General features: G+C 41.8%; 1 protein-coding gene across 11 annotated transcripts in view; it reads left to right on the forward strand.

Annotated features, from left to right (window-relative positions):
• meis2a (Meis homeobox 2a) overlaps positions 1 to 21378 on the forward strand; it is a 105582-nt gene extending 84204 nt beyond the window's left edge. For 6 of the 11 annotated variants that reach the window (XM_009293340.5, XM_009293342.5, XM_009293344.5 and 3 more), the window contains exons 10-13: positions 10226 to 10284; positions 11254 to 11364; positions 15285 to 15370; positions 19954 to 20093. In XM_009293340.5, coding sequence (XP_009291615.1) covers positions 10226 to 10284; positions 11254 to 11364; positions 15285 to 15343 — 229 coding nt within the window. In that variant the 3' untranslated portion in view covers positions 15344 to 15370; positions 19954 to 20093. 11 annotated transcript variants of the gene reach the window in all.
• Positions 21379 to 22504: the final 1126 nt, after the last annotated feature.

Raw genomic sequence — 22504 nt, forward strand, 5'->3', positions numbered from 1 at the left:
TCTAGCAAATGTTTAACACAGCGGATGCTCTTCCAGCTGCAACTCAGCACTGAGAAACACACACCCACACACCACAGCCAATGTAGTTGATCAGTTCCCCTATAGCGCATGTGTTTGGACTGTGGGGGAAACCGGAGCACCCGGAGGAAACCCACGCCAACACGGGGAGAACATGCAAACTCCACACAGAAACGCTAACTGAACCAGCTTGTAGGTATGCTTTGGCAAGTAAGTCATGCAAATAAAGTGAATTGAACAGAGAGCGACTGAGAGAAAACAGAGGGGGAGAGAGATACGGGGATCCTCCCACAGGTGTGTTGACGCCCGGGGCGTCTCTGGCTGTGATTTGAGCCTGACTCTCATGTCTTTAAGGACGCAGCGTCAGATGTCTGTGAGCTTTACCGAGGCCAAGACAAACCTGCCGCAGTTGTCAGAGCTTGCTGACGGAGCTGCTGAAAGTGTGTGTGTGCAGGTTTTTCTCTGGTGCGGTAGATTGGCTGCTGTTGTGCCGCAGGTCAGAGACAGCAGAAACGCCAGAACAAAGTCTCGCTGCACAAAACCCAGCAGCTCTGATACTTGCAGGATCAAAGCAGAAACAAGCGGCTCTTCCTGACCGGGGGTTTGACGGACAGCTGACAGACCCTCCGATGGGCATCCGTCACTCTGCCGTCAAATTAAGATAAAGTGGCTTCGATGTTGGGCGTCACAGTGGGTAGCACGCTCGCCTCACAGCAAGAAGATCACTGGTTCGAGTCCCGGCTGGGTCAGTTGATGTTTCTGTGTGGAGTTTGCATGTTCTCACCATGTTGGCATGGGTTTCCTCTGGGAACTGGCAGAGATGTGATAAAACAAAATACTATTGGCTGTTTTTTTAAAAGGGGAGGAGCTACTCTATGCCCCGCCCTGTTCATATTTCTGATTATGTTTATTTATGTTGCACCATAATCCTGCGAGACACATTTCATCCCACTGTATGTCCACACATGTGGAGGGCTTATACTCGACACACTCACATCACGGAAACAGACGACGGGCCGACAATACCCGGCAGATGAAATCATGAGGAGCTGATCTGTCGGATACTCACAGTGTACTTGCTGGACAGCCTGAAGTGCCGTTGGGAAAAGAACAAGCATGAGCTGTAGTCTGTCCAGGAAAGCTCAGCAGTATGGGGAGCGAGTGACGGCGGGGAGGAGCCGCTGCCGCAGTCATATTGATTCAGTTTAATTAGCAAGTCGTTAAATCGTCTGTTTGCTAAACAACACGAGTCTGAGTCTGGTTTTACACTCAGGTCCTAATGAGTTCTGCACCTCCAGAGCCCTGCAGACAACTGAGAGACAGACAGATGGAGAAGACAGACAGACAGACAGACAGACAGGTGGATAGACAGACAGATAGGTGGAGAAACAGACAGAAAGACAGACAGACAGACGAACAGAGACGGACAGACATACAGACAGACAGAAAGACAGACAGACAGATGGACAGACGGATGGACAGACAGACAGACAGACAGACAGAAAGATAGAGATACAGACAGACAGACAGACAGACAGACAGACAGACGGACAGATAGGGAGTCAGACAGACAGATAGAGAGACAGACAGACAGACATACAGACAGAGACAGACAGACAGACAGATGGACAGATCGACGGACAGACAGACAGACAGGTGAATATACAGACAATCAGACAGAAAGGTGGACATACAGACAGACGGACGGACAGAGACAAACAGAGACGGACAGACAAACAGACAGACAGAAAAACAGACAGACAGATAGAAAGACAGACAGACAGAAAAACAGACAGACAGATAGACAGACAGACAGACAGACAGACAGACAGAGAGACAGATAAAGAGACAGACAGACAAATAGACAGACAGACAGACAGACAGATAGGGAGACAGACAGAGTCGGACAGACAGATAGGTGGAGAAACAGACAGACAGACAGACAGGTGGACATACAGACAGACGGACGGACAGGTGGACATACAGACAGACGGACGGACAGAGACGGACAGACAGACAGAAAGAGATAGACAGATACAGAAACAGACAGACAGATAGAGAGACAGACAGACAGACAGATGGACAGATGGATGGACAGACAGATACAGAAACAGACAGACAGATAGAGAGACAGACAGACAGATCGACAGACGGACGGTCAGACAGACAGACAGAAAGACAGATACAGAAACAGACAGACAGATAGAGAGACAGACAGACAGATGGACGGATCGACAGACGGATGGACAGACAGACAGACAGACAGAGAGACAGACAGACATATCAGACAGACGGACAGACAATCAGAGAGACAAACAGACAGACAGATGAACAGATCGAGGGACGGACAGACACAGATAGAGAGACAGACAGAGAGACAGACAGACAGGCAGACAGACAGCAGTGATGCTCTTCTGAGTCTGCAGTAACTCTGGGAACAGCTCATCGCTCCTCCATCTGCAGCTCATCAGTGGCGGTGAGGTAATGCTGTCTCACTGCTGCTGCTTTAACTTAAAGAAGACAGAGAGTGAGACAGCCTGTGTGTGTCTGATAAACGAACAGACGACTGTGGCGTGTGTGTGTGTGTTTGTGGCCTGTGGACGCAGATCTGACCCTGTTAGCGGGTGTAAATTGAGGAATTGTTTGCTTTGATTAAATGTGGCGTTAATCTGCGCACACTTCCTGGGTCAGAGTTGAGTGTGTTGCGCAGCCGCCGCTCTGTGTGTGTGTGTGTGTGTGTGTTCCTCATTAAAGAGCAGCTTCATTAGTTCTGCTCGGCTGGACGTGTGTTTCTGCCAGACGAGATGCTCTTATTGATGAGCAGACGCGGCTCAGAGCTGTGTTTCAATTCACGCCTGCTCCGGCAGACCACTGACCCGGCCACTCATTGGCTGGCCTCTCCTCTCTCCCTGCGCTGTGATTGGCTAAGGCTGTTGGCCGGGGTTCAGAGGAGGAGCGGTCCGGTTTGGGCTTTTCAGCAAAGGAATGTTGACAATAGGGCCGCTTACCAGGTGTGGCAGCGCACACACACACACACACACACACACACACACACACACACACACACACACACACACACTCACAGACAGACAAGAACACATGTATGCATGTGCGCACGCTCTCACACACACTCATGCACGCATACACACACACATACACTCACATATATGCATGCGTGCGAGTAATCACACACACACACACATGTACACAAACTCACATACACAAACACATTTGCATGTGTGCATGCACGCACACATGCACTGACACACACACACACATACTCACATGTATGCATGCATGCATGCTCACACGTACTGGCATACACACATGCACATAACACACACACACACACACATGTTTGCATACAAGCACGCATTTGGACACACACCCACGTACATACATACACACTCACACTCTCACATGTATTCATGTGCACACACACACACAAACACACTCACATGTATGCATGCACGCACGCATTTGCACACACCCATGCACATGCAGACACACTCACACACACACATACACACGTATGCATACATGCACTCATTTGTACACACACACACCCACGTACATACATACGCACTCACACACGTGCACGCATGTATTCAGGCATGCACACACACACACACACACACACACACACACATACACGCACACGTTTACACACCCACGCACAGGCAAGCACTCTCATACATACACAAACACACGTTTAAATGTGCGCACACACACACATGTACATTCATCCATGAACACACGTACACACTCTCTCTCTCACACACACACACACACACTCCCTCACACACAACACACACTCACAAATAGACATTCCTGACATAAAGCAGTGTGTGTGTATGTGTGTGAGAAAGAGTCACACACACACATGCGTGCACACAGACACACTCATATGTTTATGCATGCACACACACTTTCTCTGTCTCTCTCTCTTGCATGCACACACACACACCCACACACACTCACTATATCTCTCTCTCACACACACACACTGCTGTCTGTCAGGAATTCCTCCAGTGGCCCCAGAGTCTTGCGGTCTGTCTGTGGGCCTGCGCTGCTCTGTCGAGAGTTTGGCTGTGTTTGAAGTCTCGTACACACACACACACACACACACACACACACACACACACACACACACACACACACACACACACACTGTTGAATGTTGAAGCAGCTCCGAGGTCAAGTGGCCTCCTGCAGCTCTGAGTCCATAACTCACCGCAGCACATGTGTGTGTGTGTGTGTGTGTGTGTGTGTGTGCGTGCGTGTTTGCTCCGTCTCATTACACGTGTGTTCTACCAGACTAGGTGATGACTACACCTCCGCCAATAGGGTGCGAACACAGTTTTAGACACTCTCTGTCCCTTTTGTTGGTGCTCAGTGGTGTGAGAGAGCTTGTGTGTGTGTGTGTGTGTGTGTGTGTGTGCGTATGTGTGTGTGTGTTCTGGATAACTCCTGATAAACAGAAAGAAGTTTTTGATTCCTGACTAGACTTTATCACACACAACAGAGCTGTCTTACACACACACACACACACACACACACACGTTTTTGTGTTTCTCTGTGTTTGTGTGTCTGTATTTTTGTGTGATTGTGTGTGTGTCAACATATGTGTGTGTCTCTGTTTGTGTGTCTCTCTCTCTGTATTTGCATGTGTGTATGTTTGTGTGTGTGTGTGTGTGTGTGTGTGTGTGTGTCTCCAGCAGTGTTGGTCTTTGTTGTGAGCGTCAGTGAAGGACACATTCTGTGGTATATCCAGAGGAATGACCCCTGCGTGACCCTTCACCTCTGCTTTAATTATTTGTTTGAAGACCGCATGAGGTTCCCATGCAGAGCGCAGCGGCGGCAGCGGGGGACTGTGTGTGTGTGTGTGTGTGTGTGTGTTCAGTTTGTTCAGCTTCAGTAAAGACTCTAACAGACACACTGCATCCTCACTATGCCTATATTAGTGTAGTAACGTCTGTACAGCTGTAATATTTACAGCTCTCACACCAAACCCGCCATCACATTCAGCACAGGGTTTGTGTGTGTGTGTGTGTGTGTGTTTGTGTGTGTGTGTGTGCTGGCGGGTGTTGTTCTAAGCACACCCCATTAGCAGCTCATGTGTGGAGGTGAACAGTGTTATCAGAGTCTGGTCTGATAATCTCAATTGGCTTTACACACACACACACACACACACACACACACACTGATAACATGCGCTCTGGGGGCACAGTGCTGAAGGGCCGCTCCTGCAGGGTTACTGTGGCAACAATTTAGAGAGGCAAAACAGACGCTCAGTGTGTGTGTGTGTGTGTGTGTGTGTGTGTGTGTGAGGTCAGTCAGTCTCAGCAGCAACTCCTAAAGAAATTCATAAATCTTTCTCTCTCTCTCTCTCTCTCTCTCTTTCTTTCTCTCTGTCTCTCTCTCTCTCTCTCTTTCCTTCTCTCTGTCTCTCTCTCTCTCTTTCTGGTTTATAAGACGCTATTGACCATGTCATTCATTCATTTTCCTTCGGCGTAGTTTCTTATTCATCAGGTGTCACCACAGCGGAATGAACCACCAACTATTCCAGCATATGTTTTACACAGCGGATGCTCTTCCAGCTGCAACCCAACACTGGGAAACACTCATAACCTCATTTACGCACGTATAGACTTTGTATGACGACATCTGTTGCCTCACAGCAGGAAGGTCGCTGGTTTGAGTCTCGGCTGGGTCAGTTGGTGTTTCTGTGTGGAGTTTGCATGTTCTCCCCGTGTTGGCGTGGGTTTCCTCCGGGTGCTCCGGTTTCCCCCACAGTCCAAACACATGCGCTATATATATTATAACTGATCAACTACACTGGCCGTAGTGTATGAGTGTGTGTGAATGAGTGTGTATGGGTGTTTCCCAGTACTGGGTTGCAGCTGGAAGGGCATCCGCTGTGTAAACTTATGCTGGAATAGTTGGCTGTTCTACCGCTTTTTATACTCAATAATGTGTTGAATTTATTCTGAATGCATCTTGGTGCTTTGATAAATGCAAGTATTGATTTATTTATACCTATAAAAATCCAACTGACCCCAAACTCCTGATGAACAGTAAGAACAGCGCTTATTAATAAAAGTGTTCATGTATTGCTCTGTCTCTCTCTCTCTCTCTCTCTCTCTCTCTCAATTCAATTTAATAATTGCCTTATTGGCATAACAAATGTTACAAATGCCAAAGAATTTATAAAGTTTACATTTAAAAAAACATGCAAATATAATAAAAACACACAGTAAAGAGATATAAAAAGGTATATAAATATAATAATTAAACAAAAATATTAATAATATATCAGTATTATCCAATATATCATATTATTGTTTAATATACTATATATTATTCAATATATTATATTATTCATATATATCAATAACAATAATAATAGATCAGAATACACTGTACACACACACACTCTCTCTCTCTCTTGCTGACAGCACACTTTGAATGCCAATGACTGATCAATCCAACAGTTTAGTGTCATTATAAGTAAATATTTGACCACACTTTGATGCATGATAAACTACCGCTGTGTATTTAGTGAATGTGTGTGTGTGTGTGTGTGTGTGTGTGTGTGTGTGTGTGTGTGTGTGTGTGTGTGTGTGTGTGTGTGTGATGAATGGTGCAGGTGTTTTCTAATGATCCCTAAATCCTATATTTACTGATGTATTTTTGACAGATGATAGCTGGACTGTGTTTTTAAGCTTTGACTTATTTGATTGCTTGATTTATTTATGAGGTATTATTATTCATGTTTATTATTTTATTTTATTTAATTTCAGTTCTTCCTTTTTGGAGTGTGCGTGTGTGTGTATGTGTGTGTGTGAATGAGTGTGTATGGGTGTTTCCCAGTACTGGGTTGCAGCTGAAAGGGCGTCCGCTGCGTAAAAAATATGCTGGATAAGTTGGTGCTTCATTCCGCTGATGAATAAAAGGACTAAGCCGAAAAGAAAATGAATGAATGAATATTGTTATTATTTTTCATTTCTGTTCTTCCTATTTGGAGAGCGTTTGTTAACGTGTCTTTATTATATGTAAGGAATGCTATTCGATGGCTGAATTACCTTAGGGATCAATAAACTATCCAACGAACTAACAAACTAACTAATGAACTAACTAACTAACTGACTGACTAACTAACTAACTAACTAACTAACTAACTAACTAACTAACTAACTAACTAACCAACTAACTAACTAACCAACCAACCAACTAACTAACGAACGAACTAATAAACTAACGAAGTAACTAACTAACTAGCTAGCTAGCTAACCAACCAACCAACCAACCAACCAATCAACGAACGAACTAACGAACGAACGAACGAACGAACGAACCAACCAACCAACCAACCAACCAACCAACCAACCAACCAACCAACCAACCAACCAACCAACCATAACTAACTAACTAACTAACTAACTAACTAACTAACTAACTAACTAACTAACTAACTAACCAACCAACCACCCAACCAACCAACTAACTAACTAACCAAAGTTTTGGAGAACACCATGCATAGTTGACGCTGTTTTCCTGAGCATCCACATGCGAGACACAATAAATGAAAGCTCTTCGTCTCCGGCAGCTGTGCGCTTGCTGAACTCCGTGTCACTGTGAGAGCACAGATTGCGGGTGTTTAAGTTAATGGCAGGTAAGAGCCGCATGTCGGACGGCTTCAGGAGGGATTTGGGCTGAAATTGATTCCAGTCCTGCTTGTATCTAATGACCGTACAGACCCATAGAGTCGCACGCTTTTCTTTTTTCATGCGGGGAGAGTCCCAGCACGATCCCAAACCTGCCGCTAATATCAAACACATGCTTCGACCCAACTCCTCCGCGCTGCTGCTTCACATTTATAACATTACACTCAGTACACCTTTGGTTTTTGGATAAATTCAAGTATTCATTTACTGATGTTTGTGCCAAATAAAAGAGGTAAACTATAAGGATTCATTAATTTAAGATCACGAATAAACAACGAACACATTTAATACAGTATTTCATGTTAGTGAATGGAAACACAGACACTCATTAACTGATGTAAACAAGCATGAATGTGGATGATAGTAATGCATTAATAAATGTTGAACTATGATTAATAAGTGTTGCTGATCATCAGTTCGTGTTATTAAATACAGTAACTAGTGAAGCCGTTTTGTAAAGTCTGATTGAAATTGAATTGAAATTTCCGTGATTACCCAACTCAGCGCCTGCTTTAGCGGAGTCTCTCCTGGCCATTTTGCCTTTAAAACTTCTGCATTTAAAAACATTGTAAAGGGGTTTCGCTGACCCCCTGATGACCCGCGCGGCTCCATACTCAGAGCTGCAGGACAGAGGGTTTGTGGAGCTGCGCTTATTTGCCGGCGCGCGGGTGATAAAACTTCAGACAGGCTAATTGATGGTCTCGCTGACATAACAATAGCTGCTGAAAGCCTGGAGCTCATTTACAGACAGCTGGAGAGAGAAAGAGGGAGACCCCTGCCTAGGGGCCCTGACTAGGGGGCAGGGGACCAACTCAAAGAGACGTTTGTATGGAGGCTCCTGCGTAAGCAGGGCTCTTCTGAGTGTCCAGCGAGCGTGAAAGTGTGAACGATAATGTTTGTGCATGTGATCAACAATGAACCTTACATCTATTCCAGTATTAGCTAATAAAACACAGCTGTTCATGTTAACTCAGGGGCGTTGCACGATCACCTCACAGCAAGAAGGTCGCTGGTTCGAGCCTTAGCTGGGTCAGTTGGTGTTTCTGTGTGGAGTTTGCATGTTCTCCCCGTCTTGGTGTGGGTTTCCTCCGGGTGCTCCGGTTTCAGTCCAACACATGCGCAGTAGGGGAACTGACCAACTAAACTGACCGTAGTGTATGAGTGTGTGTGTGAATGAGTGTGTATGGGTGTTTCCCAGTCGAAACACATGCACTATAGGGGAATTGATCAACAAAACTGGCTGTTGTGTATGAGTTTGTGTGTGTGAATGAGTGTGTATGGGTGTTTCCCAGTACTGGGTTGCAGCTGGAAGGGTATCCGCTATGTAAATCATATGCTGGATTAGTTGGCGGTTCATTCTGCTGTGGCGACCCCTGATTAGCCAAAAGAAAATGAATGAATGAATTAGATGCACATGACCCTAATTGCAAGCCTAAACCTAACATAAACTATAAAGTTGTGTCTGAAATCTGATTGGTTGATTGAAATGTTATTCCAGGATTAGCATATATGTTAAAGCAGAAACATGGTGCACATGGTAAAATCAGGGTTGCAGTGTTCTTAGTGTTGGAGAAATCATTCAGATTTTGCATTTCTACAAGTTACTCTCGTGGAAATTATTAATTTATTGATTAATAGCTAATTTGTATAATCTCCTTTGCACATTTTACTATTATTTGCTGATCCCACAATGAGGGGTTGGGTTAGGGGGCATGCCTTCCTCTTAAAATCATACATTTTAATACAAAAGAAATCACATGCATTCATTCAAACTAGACAGAGTTTTCTGACAATACGTAAAATAGGTATGTTGGTGATCAGGCTGTAATACCAGTAAAATTGAGCATATATAAGCCTCTCTGAACTTGATTGTGTTAGTTTGCATTGCCAGTGTTTTAGTATCTCAAGTCCAAAACCGTATTTTCCAGTCGAGACTAGCTCATTTGAGTCCAAGTACGGAGCTCAAATGCATTCATTTTCCTCTTGCTTAGTCTGTATTTCAGAGGTGGCCACGGCGGAATGAACCGCCAACTATTCCGGCATATGTTTTACACAACGAATGCCCTTCCAGCTGCAACCCAGCACTGGAAAACACCCATACACACTCATTCTCTCTCACACACACACTCATACACTACGGCTAATTTAGTTAATCAGTTCCCCTATAGCGCATGTGTTTATACTATGGGGGAAACCACCTGGAGGAAACCCACGCCAACATGGGGAGAACCTGCAAACTCCACACAGAAATGCAAACTGACGCAGACAGGGCTCAAATCAGTGACCTTCTTGCTGTGAGGCCACAGTGCTGACCACTGAGCCACCACAGAGAACCAACTCTCCTGAAAACATCGCTCTCCGACTGGGATTGTGTGCTTCAGTCTTGAGCACAGCGCCGATGCGAAGTGCCTGTTATCAGCCTGATGTGAGTCCTGTAAGAGCTTGGATTTAACAGGTCTTGTTTTTCCTTGTGTTTTCAGGTTCATTAATGCCAGAAGAAGAATAGTGCAGCCCATGATTGACCAGTCGAATCGAGCAGGTAAACACCCTCGGTCTCGTCTTCCCTTCATGTGCTGATCTCCAGTCTTGTCTCCTGTGTCTGCAGCACAACAACAGCAGATTGAATCTAATTGAATGTTTCTCCGTCTCGCCGCTTAGAAGGACATCACTGAATCTCGCCGCTAATTGGCCACATGAGAACTTTACAGTAATTCTGCGGCGTTTCGCAGTTTCTCTTTGTGTTATGCTACATTAGAAGGCGATCTGCATAATCATGTATGAATTGGCATCAGCAGCAGAAGGGGAAGTTCTCTAGTTCTTTGAGTTACTGATGGCTCGATTATGAGTCTCGCTGTGAGCTGGAGTTCTGTCATATCTGTTGGAGACATTGTTCAACTGAGCCCATTAGGATGTTGGCAGTGACTGATAGACACGCTGGTCTGCTGGTCATGGGTGACATTATGATTATGAATGAGGGATGCTGGTCTAAACATCCCAGCATCTGTGGTTTCTAGATACCTGAAAGGTTATGATCTACTGAGCCCCCTAAGTAGTGGACTAGGCATGGGACTTAAACCGTAGTAATCCTTATAACCGATTATCCTCCCATGCACATAGTTCCCGAAGTCACATCAACAGCACATATGTTCAACCTCTCCTAAGCACACCTGAATCACTCTTCAGAACATTAGAGGAGACTCCAAAACCCTCACCGCCTGAAATGAGCGGGTCAGATAAGGGAGACCCACAATGTGTGCTGTTGGGAACAGGGATGGGAATCGCTGCTATAGTGGACATCATTCAGAGCTGCTGGACGGTTGTGTTGACGTAACGGTTTCACATCGTGTCGATGCTTGGAGAATGAGCGAAGACGTGTGTATGTGTCTGTGTGTGTGTGTGTGTGGCTGATGAACAGCTCAGTGTGTTTGGGCTGCTGCTGGGATAATCGCTGATTGTCTGGTGTGTCTTCTCTCTTCTTCCCCTGCTGTCCACGTTTGACTTCAATCAGGTTTTCTTCTTGATCCTTCAGTGAGCCAGGGAGCAGCGTACAGTCCAGAGGGGCAGCCAATGGGCAGCTTCGTGCTGGACGGGCAGCAACACATGGGCATCCGGCCAGCAGGTGAGATGTGCTGACCCTCAAATCACGTCTTCTGCACCGCACATTTACTGCTCTTAGCAGACGAGTGACCAATCCTAGAGCACATGTATAGGCAAGTTCTGTCCTGGAGAGTATTAATTTAGGCCCGGTCCACAGCAACACGGGTATCTTCAAAACTGCAGTTTGCCCGTTTGTCCACACAAAAACAGTATCAGGTGATCTGAACCAAAAGTTTCTGAAAACTCCGGCCCGGGTGTAGATTTCCCAAAGCTCTGGGTACAGTGATGCCTATGTGGACACTGCACCTATTTGCCTCATCACATCAGCGTGCAAAACACATTACATAATCCACATTGTTCATGCTGCAGGACGGTAATATGCCTTTATTCTTACGTTTGCATTTACTTGCACAACTAATTCTGAATCCAGCATTAAAGGCTTTTATCGTCCGCTGTTGGTTCGGCTTGCTCTTAACATGCATCACATGTGGAAGGAGACTCTTTTGAAATGAATGTCCATCATGATCTGGACTCAGCCTTGAAAAACAAAACCTGCTTGTAGTTTTATAGCAACACTCAGACCTTGATTGGCTTGTTCAGGTGTGTATAGTTATGGTTGAGGCAAAACTCCAACCCTCAAGAACCAAACTTGGCCTGTCCTAAAGCAGGGGTTGCCAAACGTTTCAGCCTGCGACCCGTAAAATAATAATGCCAGTGATATGCGCCCCCCAAATTCCTATAAATATACAATAGGCCGATATAAACAGGAGAATACTGTCAACACAATGAAGTGCAACAGTCTAACAACCATATATATATTTTATAGTCATTTATTAATTTATTTATTTTAACCTCAGCTAAAAAGACTGATGGACACAGTGTTTTCAGCAAATGTATTCTTGGTTTAATTTTGGAGATCCTCAGTGTTCAGTTGTGGCCTGTATATATATATTTATTTTAATGTATTTGATTGCCATAAAGTTGTCAGAAAGTTTAACCCGCAGCTATAAAATCAGCTGACGCTACTGCTGTATTATAAATGCAATGTAAACACACCAATCCTATGAAAGCATAATTGATAAGCTGAGGGCTTTTCATTTGCATGTTGTTGTTTTTTAACTATTAAAAACTACTATTAGAATCTTCTGTGGGTTATGGATAAAATATGGTGATTCTAATAGTTTAATAAAGTTTATTTGACATTTGGACTCCCTGTCATAGTCTCGGGACCCTCACTTTGGGAACCACAGTCCTAGAGGATCAGTGTTGGAGCCATATTTAACTTCTGTATTGCACTTTAAAGTCCAGTTGATTTGAAATGATTTATGTACAGTGAAATGTTCATTTAAAAATTGACCAAAGCAAAGTCCTCTGCGCATCGCTACAGAATATATCATTATGCTTTTTGTATTATTTGCTACACTCTCCAAAAAAAAGGTGGTACAAATGATGTTCCTCGAGGAACCGTACCTAGATCTCTTATGATACTGCTCTGAGCCTTGTATGGTACAGTTGAAGTGAAGGTGCACAATTGTTCTCATATAAAGGTACAAAAGTGTTGAACAACTGTAAAAATAAATATGACTGGAAAGGAAAAGTGATTTGATGAAGAATTTCCATATTAAAACAAGAATCATCATATGCATGTTTAAAAAAAAACTCATAAAGATTAACTATTAAGTTCTCTAAAACAATAATGCAAAACAACTGGTACACTCTCAGAAACAAATGTTGTACCAAAGAAGGTACAAGCTTAATTAATGAACAGAATTTTACCTTAAGACAGAAACAAATTTGTACCATTGCAGGACCGTTTGTACCTTTAAGGACATGATTTGCCAACACAATCTCACGGCAATTCGTAACTTTTTCATTTAGTGGCTAATTTGTATGAATTCGTACAATCTAATTCGTACAATTTAGTACGATTTGCTCATCCCCCAATGACGGTTGGGGTTAGGGGTGGGGTCAGGTGCCACGCCTCCTTTTTAAAATCGTACCATTTCGTACGACTGAATTAGCCACTAAACTGGCTAAACGTAAAATACTTACGTTTTCTCGTGAGATCAGGCTGGATTTGCACCATGAGAAACCAAAATCTACCTTTGGTTTGTAAAACCTACAGATACAATATTGAACCTTCATCAAAGGTACAAATCTGATCCGTGAAGATACCACTACAATGACAAGACACTTACCTAAACAGTGTCAAATGTGTTCCTTCAGGAACTGTTTAAAGGCATTTTACTTTCTCCAAAATGCGTCAATTTATTTTCAGTAAATATACAACATCAAATACATTAATTTAACAATATTTCTAAAAAAAAAAAATAAAAAAAAAGGTTTCTTTGTGTGTGAATGCACCTTTTACATCAACAATAAAGAATAAAAAATACTTTAACATCAATCCAAAGATCTATTTTTGCTAAACACTTTTCACACAAATGTTTCACATTCTGCCATCTACAATATAACAGCTTTTTCTCCAGTTTTCAACACTTAAAAGATCATTTACTTAATTTTTACACAGAAATACAATTATGCAAAAGCATTGTAAAGGAGATATGCACAATGTTTGATTACGTTTACAATAGTGAATGTCTGCATCAACACTTTGCACATGCAGGACTTTTACCATGTGTAGTGGAAAGCAAACGCCAAAAGGTGCGGATATCACTAACAAACTGTATTAATCAGAAAATGCTCACCATATGTTCAATAAAATGCCTTAAATGTTCAGCTTAAACACCTACAGTATATTTCTGTTTCACCAGCTGTTTTCTTTTATAGAAGTTAATCATTAATGTTGATGAGTGTCTTTAAGCATCTGCTTTTAAATAATGATTCATATTTTAATCTGGAAGTTATTCATAAAGCACTTTGCCTTTCCAGTCATATTTATTGATTTTGTAATAAAGAAGGAGTTTTTGTACATTTTTTTTTAATGAGAACAATTGTGACCCTTTATTTCAGTTGTACCATAAAAGGTACAGAGCAGCATCATAAGAGTCTTTTCTGTACCATATAAGGTACAAGATTTACAAAGGTACAGAACTGTTCCTTAAGGAGCTTTATTTGTTCCACCGTGTACCTGTTTTCTGACAGTGAACTGCCCCTGCTACCTTCTTCAGTCCAACATTGTACATTTGTTCTGAGAGTGTAGGATCAGATTCGTTTCTTTGATCGCGTCTCATGGTAAATTGAAGTTGTATTATTTGCAAATGGCTGGAAATCAAATGAAAGATTATGATAAATAAACTTAAAACTGTCTTGTTGGGATCTGATGTCCGTTAGTGTTTAATTGGCGTGTGTATGTGAAGACTCATCTGCTTACCTGTGCGCAGCTAAAGGAAGGATAATTAGGAGAAGCTTCAACAGTATGTGTGAAGGATGAAGGACGTAAGGATTGAACACCGACATAACAACTCAAGTCTCTGTTTTCAAAGATGTTGTTGCCTAAAGTTCGACTTTCAGGAGAGCTCAGATAGAGAAGTTTATCATTAAAAAACCCAATCTCACTGAGATCAAATGATATGAACGGCCAACACAATCGCGATTCGTACCTTTTTGATTTAGTGGCTAATTTGTATGAATTTGTACGATCTAATTGGTATGATTTAGTATGATTTGCTCATCGCCTAATGATGATTGGGGATAGGGGTGGGGTTGGATGCCACGCCTCCTTTATAAAATCGTACATTTTCGTACGACTGAATTAGCTACTAAACTGACAAAACGTAAAACACTCACGTTTCCTCGTGAGATCAGGCTGGAACAGCTATGCATTTGAGAGAGATTACAACCAAGAACTCAACTCCTGTGCATTAAAAGAGCAAGAGATCTCTCCACTTTCTCTGATGTGTGTTGGTCATATTGCGGAGTCTGACGGACACTGTGTGTGTGTGTGTGTGTGTGTGTGTGTGTGTGTGTGTGTCTCTGCAGGTCCTATGAGTGGCATGGGCATGAACATGGGCATGGACGGCCAGTGGCACTACATGTAACGGCTGCACAGAAAAGAAAAGGGGGAAGTAAGTACACCGGGAGTCTTTTTCTTCTTTCAGGAGTCCTTCCTGTCTTTTTTTCCTGTCAGAATTCCCCTGGAAGCCCGAAATAACACAGCAGACGCTCTGCTTTACAGCACCAAATATCAAGGCAGCAGAATAAGTCAGGTGAGACTTGACTGCTGAAAACAAGGCAGAAATGCACTAAAGTGGAATTTATTTATCGCTGCAGCGGCGGTGGCGGCGCGCTCCATGTCTCATGTGGCCAATGCAAATGTTGGACATTTGGGGGGGGGGGGGGGGGGGGTGGCATCTCCTGGGGTGGAAGATGACAGGGTGAAATTAAGCGGGCTCCAGTGAAGCGATAAAAAAAGGAGAAGTGAAACTGTCCTCGGAGTGACATAAATCCGTCAGGGGAAGGATTGATGGCCAAATTATCTTATATGCAAAGACGGGAGCAGTGCAGTACTTTACGCTCCCGGAGAGAGATATAGAGACGGCGGGTGACACGGCCATCCTTCACCGGGGAAGCCGTGTGCCACGCTTTTACACTGGGAACCGAATCTGAATATCAGCAAATGGGTGTGTGAGAGAACAGCACTAAAGAACGGAGATCTGGCTCGCGTTCCCCGTCTGATTAAGACAGCCATTACGCTGCCCGCCGGCGCCGCGCCACTGACATTTTAGAAATCAAGACGTATGGCGTCCCAAAGGTGGCAGGGCAGAGAAGATTTTATTTAACACCTCTACTTCCTGCTCAATGAGCCTCAATATAATAACACTTTGCTTGATTAAAAGAACCCTTTATATGTAAATAGACGGCAGTTTCCTGTAGGTCACCATAGCGGTGCTGCAGTGGAGGCCCCCCCCACACACACTCGTTAATAGACTCAGGAACGCGCTGAATGCCTTCCCTAAAACAGCCGCAGAGACAACATTTGCTCAGCTTGGATAATTTTTAATACGGCGCGGGATAATTCTCAGACTATTTAATTACGTAACATACTTTATGCTTCATGAGCAATTAGATTAATGGCTTAATGCGGAGGAATATTAGCCATCTCTGATTCGATTACGCACACACACACACACAATATGCCCATATTTGCTGTTTAATTATGATTGGCGATGAGGTGTGCTGCTTCTGAAGGATGCAGATCGTGACACACACACACACACACTCTTTACAGGAAGATCTGCAGGTTAAATAACGCCGCCTGCAGATTTGGAGATGCTGTAATCTGCAGCGCTATGTGCAGCGAGAGCCCGGTGACCTTGCGCTGACCTGCTTTAAATGATGTTGTTAATGCCCCTGGGGTCACGTTACAAAACACGGACGCTCTGCGTGTGTGCTGCACCGCGACACAAGCTCTTCCCCTTCCACATTATCAAAACACACACACACACACACACACACACACACACACACGAATCTGTGTTTGCACTTCTCTTTACAGTCTCTCATCCAATACTGAGCATGTTGTTAAACAGCAACTGATCACGTTTGTAAAGTATTTAGTGATGATTCTTGCAATCTCATCCTGTCACAATAATATCAGTGGTGATTCTGAACGCTGACATACAGGTAAAATCCACATTGTGCTGTATGGAGTGTATGTGTAAGCAGTCTCTAGATAAATAAGCACGCTTGTAAAATATGTGGGGATGCTTCTTGCTATTAATAGAGCATTAGCTATGACTTTTGCCTCCATAAACTCCAAATCTGCTGCTTATTAATAATTAAGGTAGCTGGGTTTAGGTATTGGAGATGTAGAATAAGATCATGCACAATATGTGCTTTATAATATAATATCTTAATTATAGGCTAGTATTAAGACACTAGTAAACAGTGTGAATCTGTACTCAAACTAAAGTGTTAATAAGGCAGGCCAAATCTCACCTGTCACTAATGTCAGAGGTGATTCTGAACACTGACACCTTTCAGTATTATGACGTTTCCACAAAATCCACATGACATTGTGCTGTATGGAGTGTATTTGTAACCACACTGAAAATAGTGTTGCGTGCAGAACTGTTGCAAACTATTTATTTGTGTTGACTTTAAACAAATTAATTAAATTCAATAATGTTCAACCTAATTTGTTTGTTTAAATTCAGCCCAAATAAATTGTTTACAACCACTTAACATAAAAAATTAGTAAATCCAAGGAATCATCGTTGAATATTTATTTTTAGTGCAGTCTCTAAATAAATGATCTGGTTTGTAAAGGATTTGGTGATGCTTCTTGCTGTTAATAGAGCATTAGCTATGACTTTTGCCTCAATAAACTCCAAATCTGCTGCTTATTAATAATTAAGGTAGCTGGGTTTAGGTATTGGAGATGTAGAATAAGATCCTGCACAATATGTGCTTTATATCCAGCCAATATCTTAATAACACCATTTTGAGGGCTGTAAACAAAAACAATGTTCCCAGCGTATTTCCTGTTTTACATTTGCAATTTCTACAGCTTCCAAAAAGAGCCACATATTAATAAATGATGTTAAGATGCCTGTTTTAACATTTAGTTGTGATTGAATTGCTTCTTGTTACAGCTATGAATTAGTTTAATAACAAGCAGGAAATGTTCATGAGCCTCACCACATTGAAATGGTCTACAGGCCAGTAGTAAGACACTATAAATAGTGTGAATCTGTACTCAAACTAAAGTGTTACCAAGGCAAGTCAGATCTCATCCTGTCACTAATGTCAGTGGTGATTCTGAACGCTGACATATTGGCAAATTCCACATGACATTGTGCTGTATGGAGTGTATTTATATTATTATATATATGGAGTGTCTCTATATAAATGATCAGGGGTACGCTTCCCAAAACCATCTTTAGCCAGCTAAGGTTGCAAGTTCTGTCAGTACAAACACAGTTTGTTGATTTGCCGTTTCCTTAATCCGTCGCTCCAACGAACATTCGCAAACTCGAGCACTCGCAACCACAGCTCTGGAGCTGTAGTTTGAAACAGAGTTCCTGGCTGTGTTCTATTGCCACTTATCCCCCCTATGCCCTCTTCATTTAGAACATTCTCACCTCCAAAGTTGGAATTATTAAAAATAAAAAGCATTAAGCTAATCTCTCTTAGGTGTAGTTTGCTTTCAAACAATTTTTACAGTTCAGTTTTAGCGATCTTCATGTTTACAGTTGTGCTCCCTTCGCAGTGCACTTTGAAAACATTGATGCCATTTTGAACACAGCCTCATGGCGAAAGCTGTAGGTGATCTGTTATTTAAAAGCGGAATTTAAGTTACGTATCCAAAGCTTGTGAAAACAAAAACAAACGTTAATTCTTTTAATATTCTTAAGTAAAAATAAAAAAAATTCTTTATATATATATATACTTTTTGCAGTGTGTTAAATTATAAAAGTAGAGTTTTCCAAAAAAAATTAAAAAATAAATAAACAATATTCTACTTAATAATAATAATAATAATAATGATAATAACAATAATAATAATAATAATAATTATTATTATTATTATTATTATCATTTTATAATCATCATTAATATTATTATTAAAGTATAATTTTTTCTTTTCTAAGAAATAATAAATATTACATTTGATTTTATAATAAATAGCCTCATTATTTATAAGATTTACATGATATTAGAATACGTGTTAGTGTAAGTGATATATTTTAGAATAGAATATGTGATGTTCAACTTCTCACTAACATTAGTAAAGGAAACCCTGTGTTCCATTGACATATATTTCAGTTCAAATGGAAAGCGAGTGCATGTTTTAACCAAATCAAATATTGGATTTTATTTTAAATGCATGAGCGTGTAAAACAACATAATTTGCACAAATAAATGACGGGGTTCTTCTCTACAGAAGTAGGTCCTCCACTCAGTTTAGAGCATCATTATGGGTGTTTTACGTTATAACTAACGCGGTTCAAGCGGCGGATCTGCGACAGAGAAACTATTCTTTTTGGGAAACACTCGTCACTACGTCGCTCTTTTCCCAAACAATGCATTATGATATGATAGTTCAGCAGCGAGTTACGTTATTGTTTGGGAAACACACCTCAGGTTTGTAAAGGATTTAGTGACGCTTCAATTTAAGGTGCAATTCTCACGATTATTAAAGCATTAAACATGACTGTTGACTCAAGAAACTCTTAATTTGCTGCTTATTAATAATTAAGGTAGCTGGGTTTAGGTATTGGAGATGTAGAGTAAGATCATGCACAATATGTGCTTTATATCCAGCCAATATCTTAATAATTTGCCGGTAGTAAGACAGTAGGTAATAGTGTGAATCTGTACTCAAACTAAAGTGTTACTAAGGCACATCAGATCTCATCCCGTCTCTAATGTCAGTGTTGATTCTGATAAAGTTGTTCCTGCAAGATAAACATCACACCATCGCATGCTTTCAGAGGTTCTGCAGCAGATTGAGGACAGAACCGTGCACTAACTCGAGGTGTTTCCTAGAACGTGCTCATGAATGCATATCAATGGAGTAGAGATGCGAGGCGTCTCCGCTCGAGTGTGCTCTTTGTCTGAAACATCTTTGGCTGCAGAACGCGTGTCCTGAATGCAGATCCGAGTCGTGCGCCGCTGACTGTGTGTGTCTCTGTGTGTCTGTCAGGTCTGCGAGGCGTGCCGGGGGAGTTTCGTACCTCAGTTTCGTGGTCCTGTGGGCATGAGCATGGCATCACCGACCCCTCCACCCAAAAGCCCATCGTCTCCTGCGTTTGTCATCCCGTGCGGCCATGCTAATGCACGGAGAGCCCTCCTCCACCTCCAGCAGAACGACCACGACCTTTGACCCCCCCCTCTCTCCTGACCACAGCGCTGCTGGACCGGCGACCAACACCATCACGGATGAACTGGACAATGACCCCACGACAGATTTCACCTTTGTTTTTGTTGTTGTTGTTGTTTTTTTTGAAGGAAAAGAGAACAACGGTGGAGTTCCAGACGAGCTGTGATCGTTTTTTTAATCTTGTGAATTTTGTTACTGGAGGACCAAGAGTCGACGCTGAATCGCTTTGTAAAGTCTGTTCAACATCAGCAGAGGATGACGAACTTTAAAGACGAGAACAGACTCCAAGAGTTCAACTACTGTAGTATAAAAGCCTAGAAACTAAATTAAATCGTGTACATTTTTTATCACTCACTTCATGTCTGATGAGCTAGTCCTAGAGTAAAACCCTGTTTTTTCACACTGTGTGTGCTGAAGATCCGAAGCGGAGGAGCTCCGATCATTAACGCAGCGTTAACGCCATCGAAGCTCGCTCTTTTTCGCGAAAGCCCGCCTCTTTTTGTTTCGTCACGCATTTTTTGGTCCATGAATGAATGTTGCCCTGTTGGTGAAGTTCTTCGTTTTGAATTGCCCAAGCACTGGATTGTGTTGCTTTTATACGTTTTTATTTTATTATTATTATTATTATTAATATTATTATTATTAATTTTGTATCTTGGACTCTCAGAGTAAGAGCCTTATGAAGGACGTGTATCCTGGAGAAGAAAAAAAATACAAAACAACACCAACAACAGTCTCACTCCTGGGGATCAAATATACTATATATATATATATGTGTGTGTGTGTGTGTGAATCTGCCATACGGACCGACACGCGTGGATCCTCTCAGTCCTTTGGCACATACACAGCGGAGGAGCGGCGAAAGACTTTAAAAGGACGGAAAAACAAACAACACTTAAATTATGAACTCAGAGCTTGAGAGAATATTGTAAGAAAACTTCGTACAGAGTTCAGTCTATTACTTGTTTCATGTTAGATATTCTATGTGTTTACCTCAATTGAAGACGAATGTTTTTTGCTAGTTTCAGATCTGCTGTGGCATTGATATTGTATGTCCATGAATCCCCCCCCCACCCTCGATTCCTTCCTTTCTCAGCACGTGCTCCTCACTAGAAGATGAAATACTGTCTCCTTGAGCTTTGTCAGAAATACATTCAATACTTTTATGTATGAGGACTGTGGCGTAATGTTTCAAAGGTGTTCAGTCACAAATGCTGTAATAAATATTTCATTTTTTTGATTTTGGTAGATTCATGTGTGCTGTACGGTGTGTTGCACATTGAAACGTGGTGGATATAATATAAACTATTTAATATACAACATCGTTCTTATTTAATATGATTGCACAAACTCGCTCTTATGATTGTGTGTGTGTGTGTGTGTGTGGTTGTTGTTGTGTGAGACAGACACCTCCAGAGGAGAGGACGGTCTCTGCTGTGAGTGTAAGCCGAGCTGACAGCGCTTTTCTCGGTTTGAGTTTCTGCGGCGCCTCCTGCTGGCTGATAACTGCACTGCGGCTTCACTCACACACACCCTTTGCATCATTATCACTAATATTATTATCTTTACAAATGCATTTATGCATTCAAATCAAATTAATAATGATGGTTATAATCATGCGCAGCAAGCGCAACCAATGAAACGCGTTAAATACATAAATGCGCATTTCTAGAAACCTCCGACAGATGCTCTCAGATAAATAAAGCACATTTACAGGCGGATAGGGATGAAAGTCAGTCTTTTTTCGATACTTAAATGTTTAATATGCATTTCCTAAATATTTATAATGAAGAATTCGTTTTAAGATTAAATGAATAAATTGAAAATGTGCATATATTATTATTATTCTTATAAAGCAGGTTTTCAAATATTTGTAAAATACATAAAGTGAAGGGGGAAAGGGCTACACATGATTGCAACGTTAATGAATAATATACAAAACAGTATGATTAATAATGTACTATAAATGTAAATTAATATCCAGCTGTTAAAACCCTTATTGCGTGGTTATAAATTCAATGCGCGTTTTCATCCTGAATTACACACGGAAAAAATAGCTTGTAGTTTTAGTTTAATCTCTATACAGATCTTTATTTACGCAAACATATTTATTTACTGTTTGTTTTGTTTTATTAAATACGCAGATTTAATTAAACATTACAAATAATCAACAAAATAAAACATTTATGTAACAATCAATCAACGTTGTTTTATTTATATCGCACCTTACTACAACCAAGGGGCTGCCCAAAGTGCTTTCCAGCAATAAAACAAAATTACACCGAGATGATTGAGAACATAAAATGACAATAAAACAACGAGAGAATTAAAACTAGCGAATATCAAAAGCAAATCTAAATAATAAATGGGTTTA

This window comes from Danio rerio, chromosome 17 (genome assembly GCF_049306965.1).
Source record: "Danio rerio strain Tuebingen ecotype United States chromosome 17, GRCz12tu, whole genome shotgun sequence".
Lineage (NCBI taxonomy): Eukaryota > Metazoa > Chordata > Actinopteri > Cypriniformes > Danionidae > Danio > Danio rerio.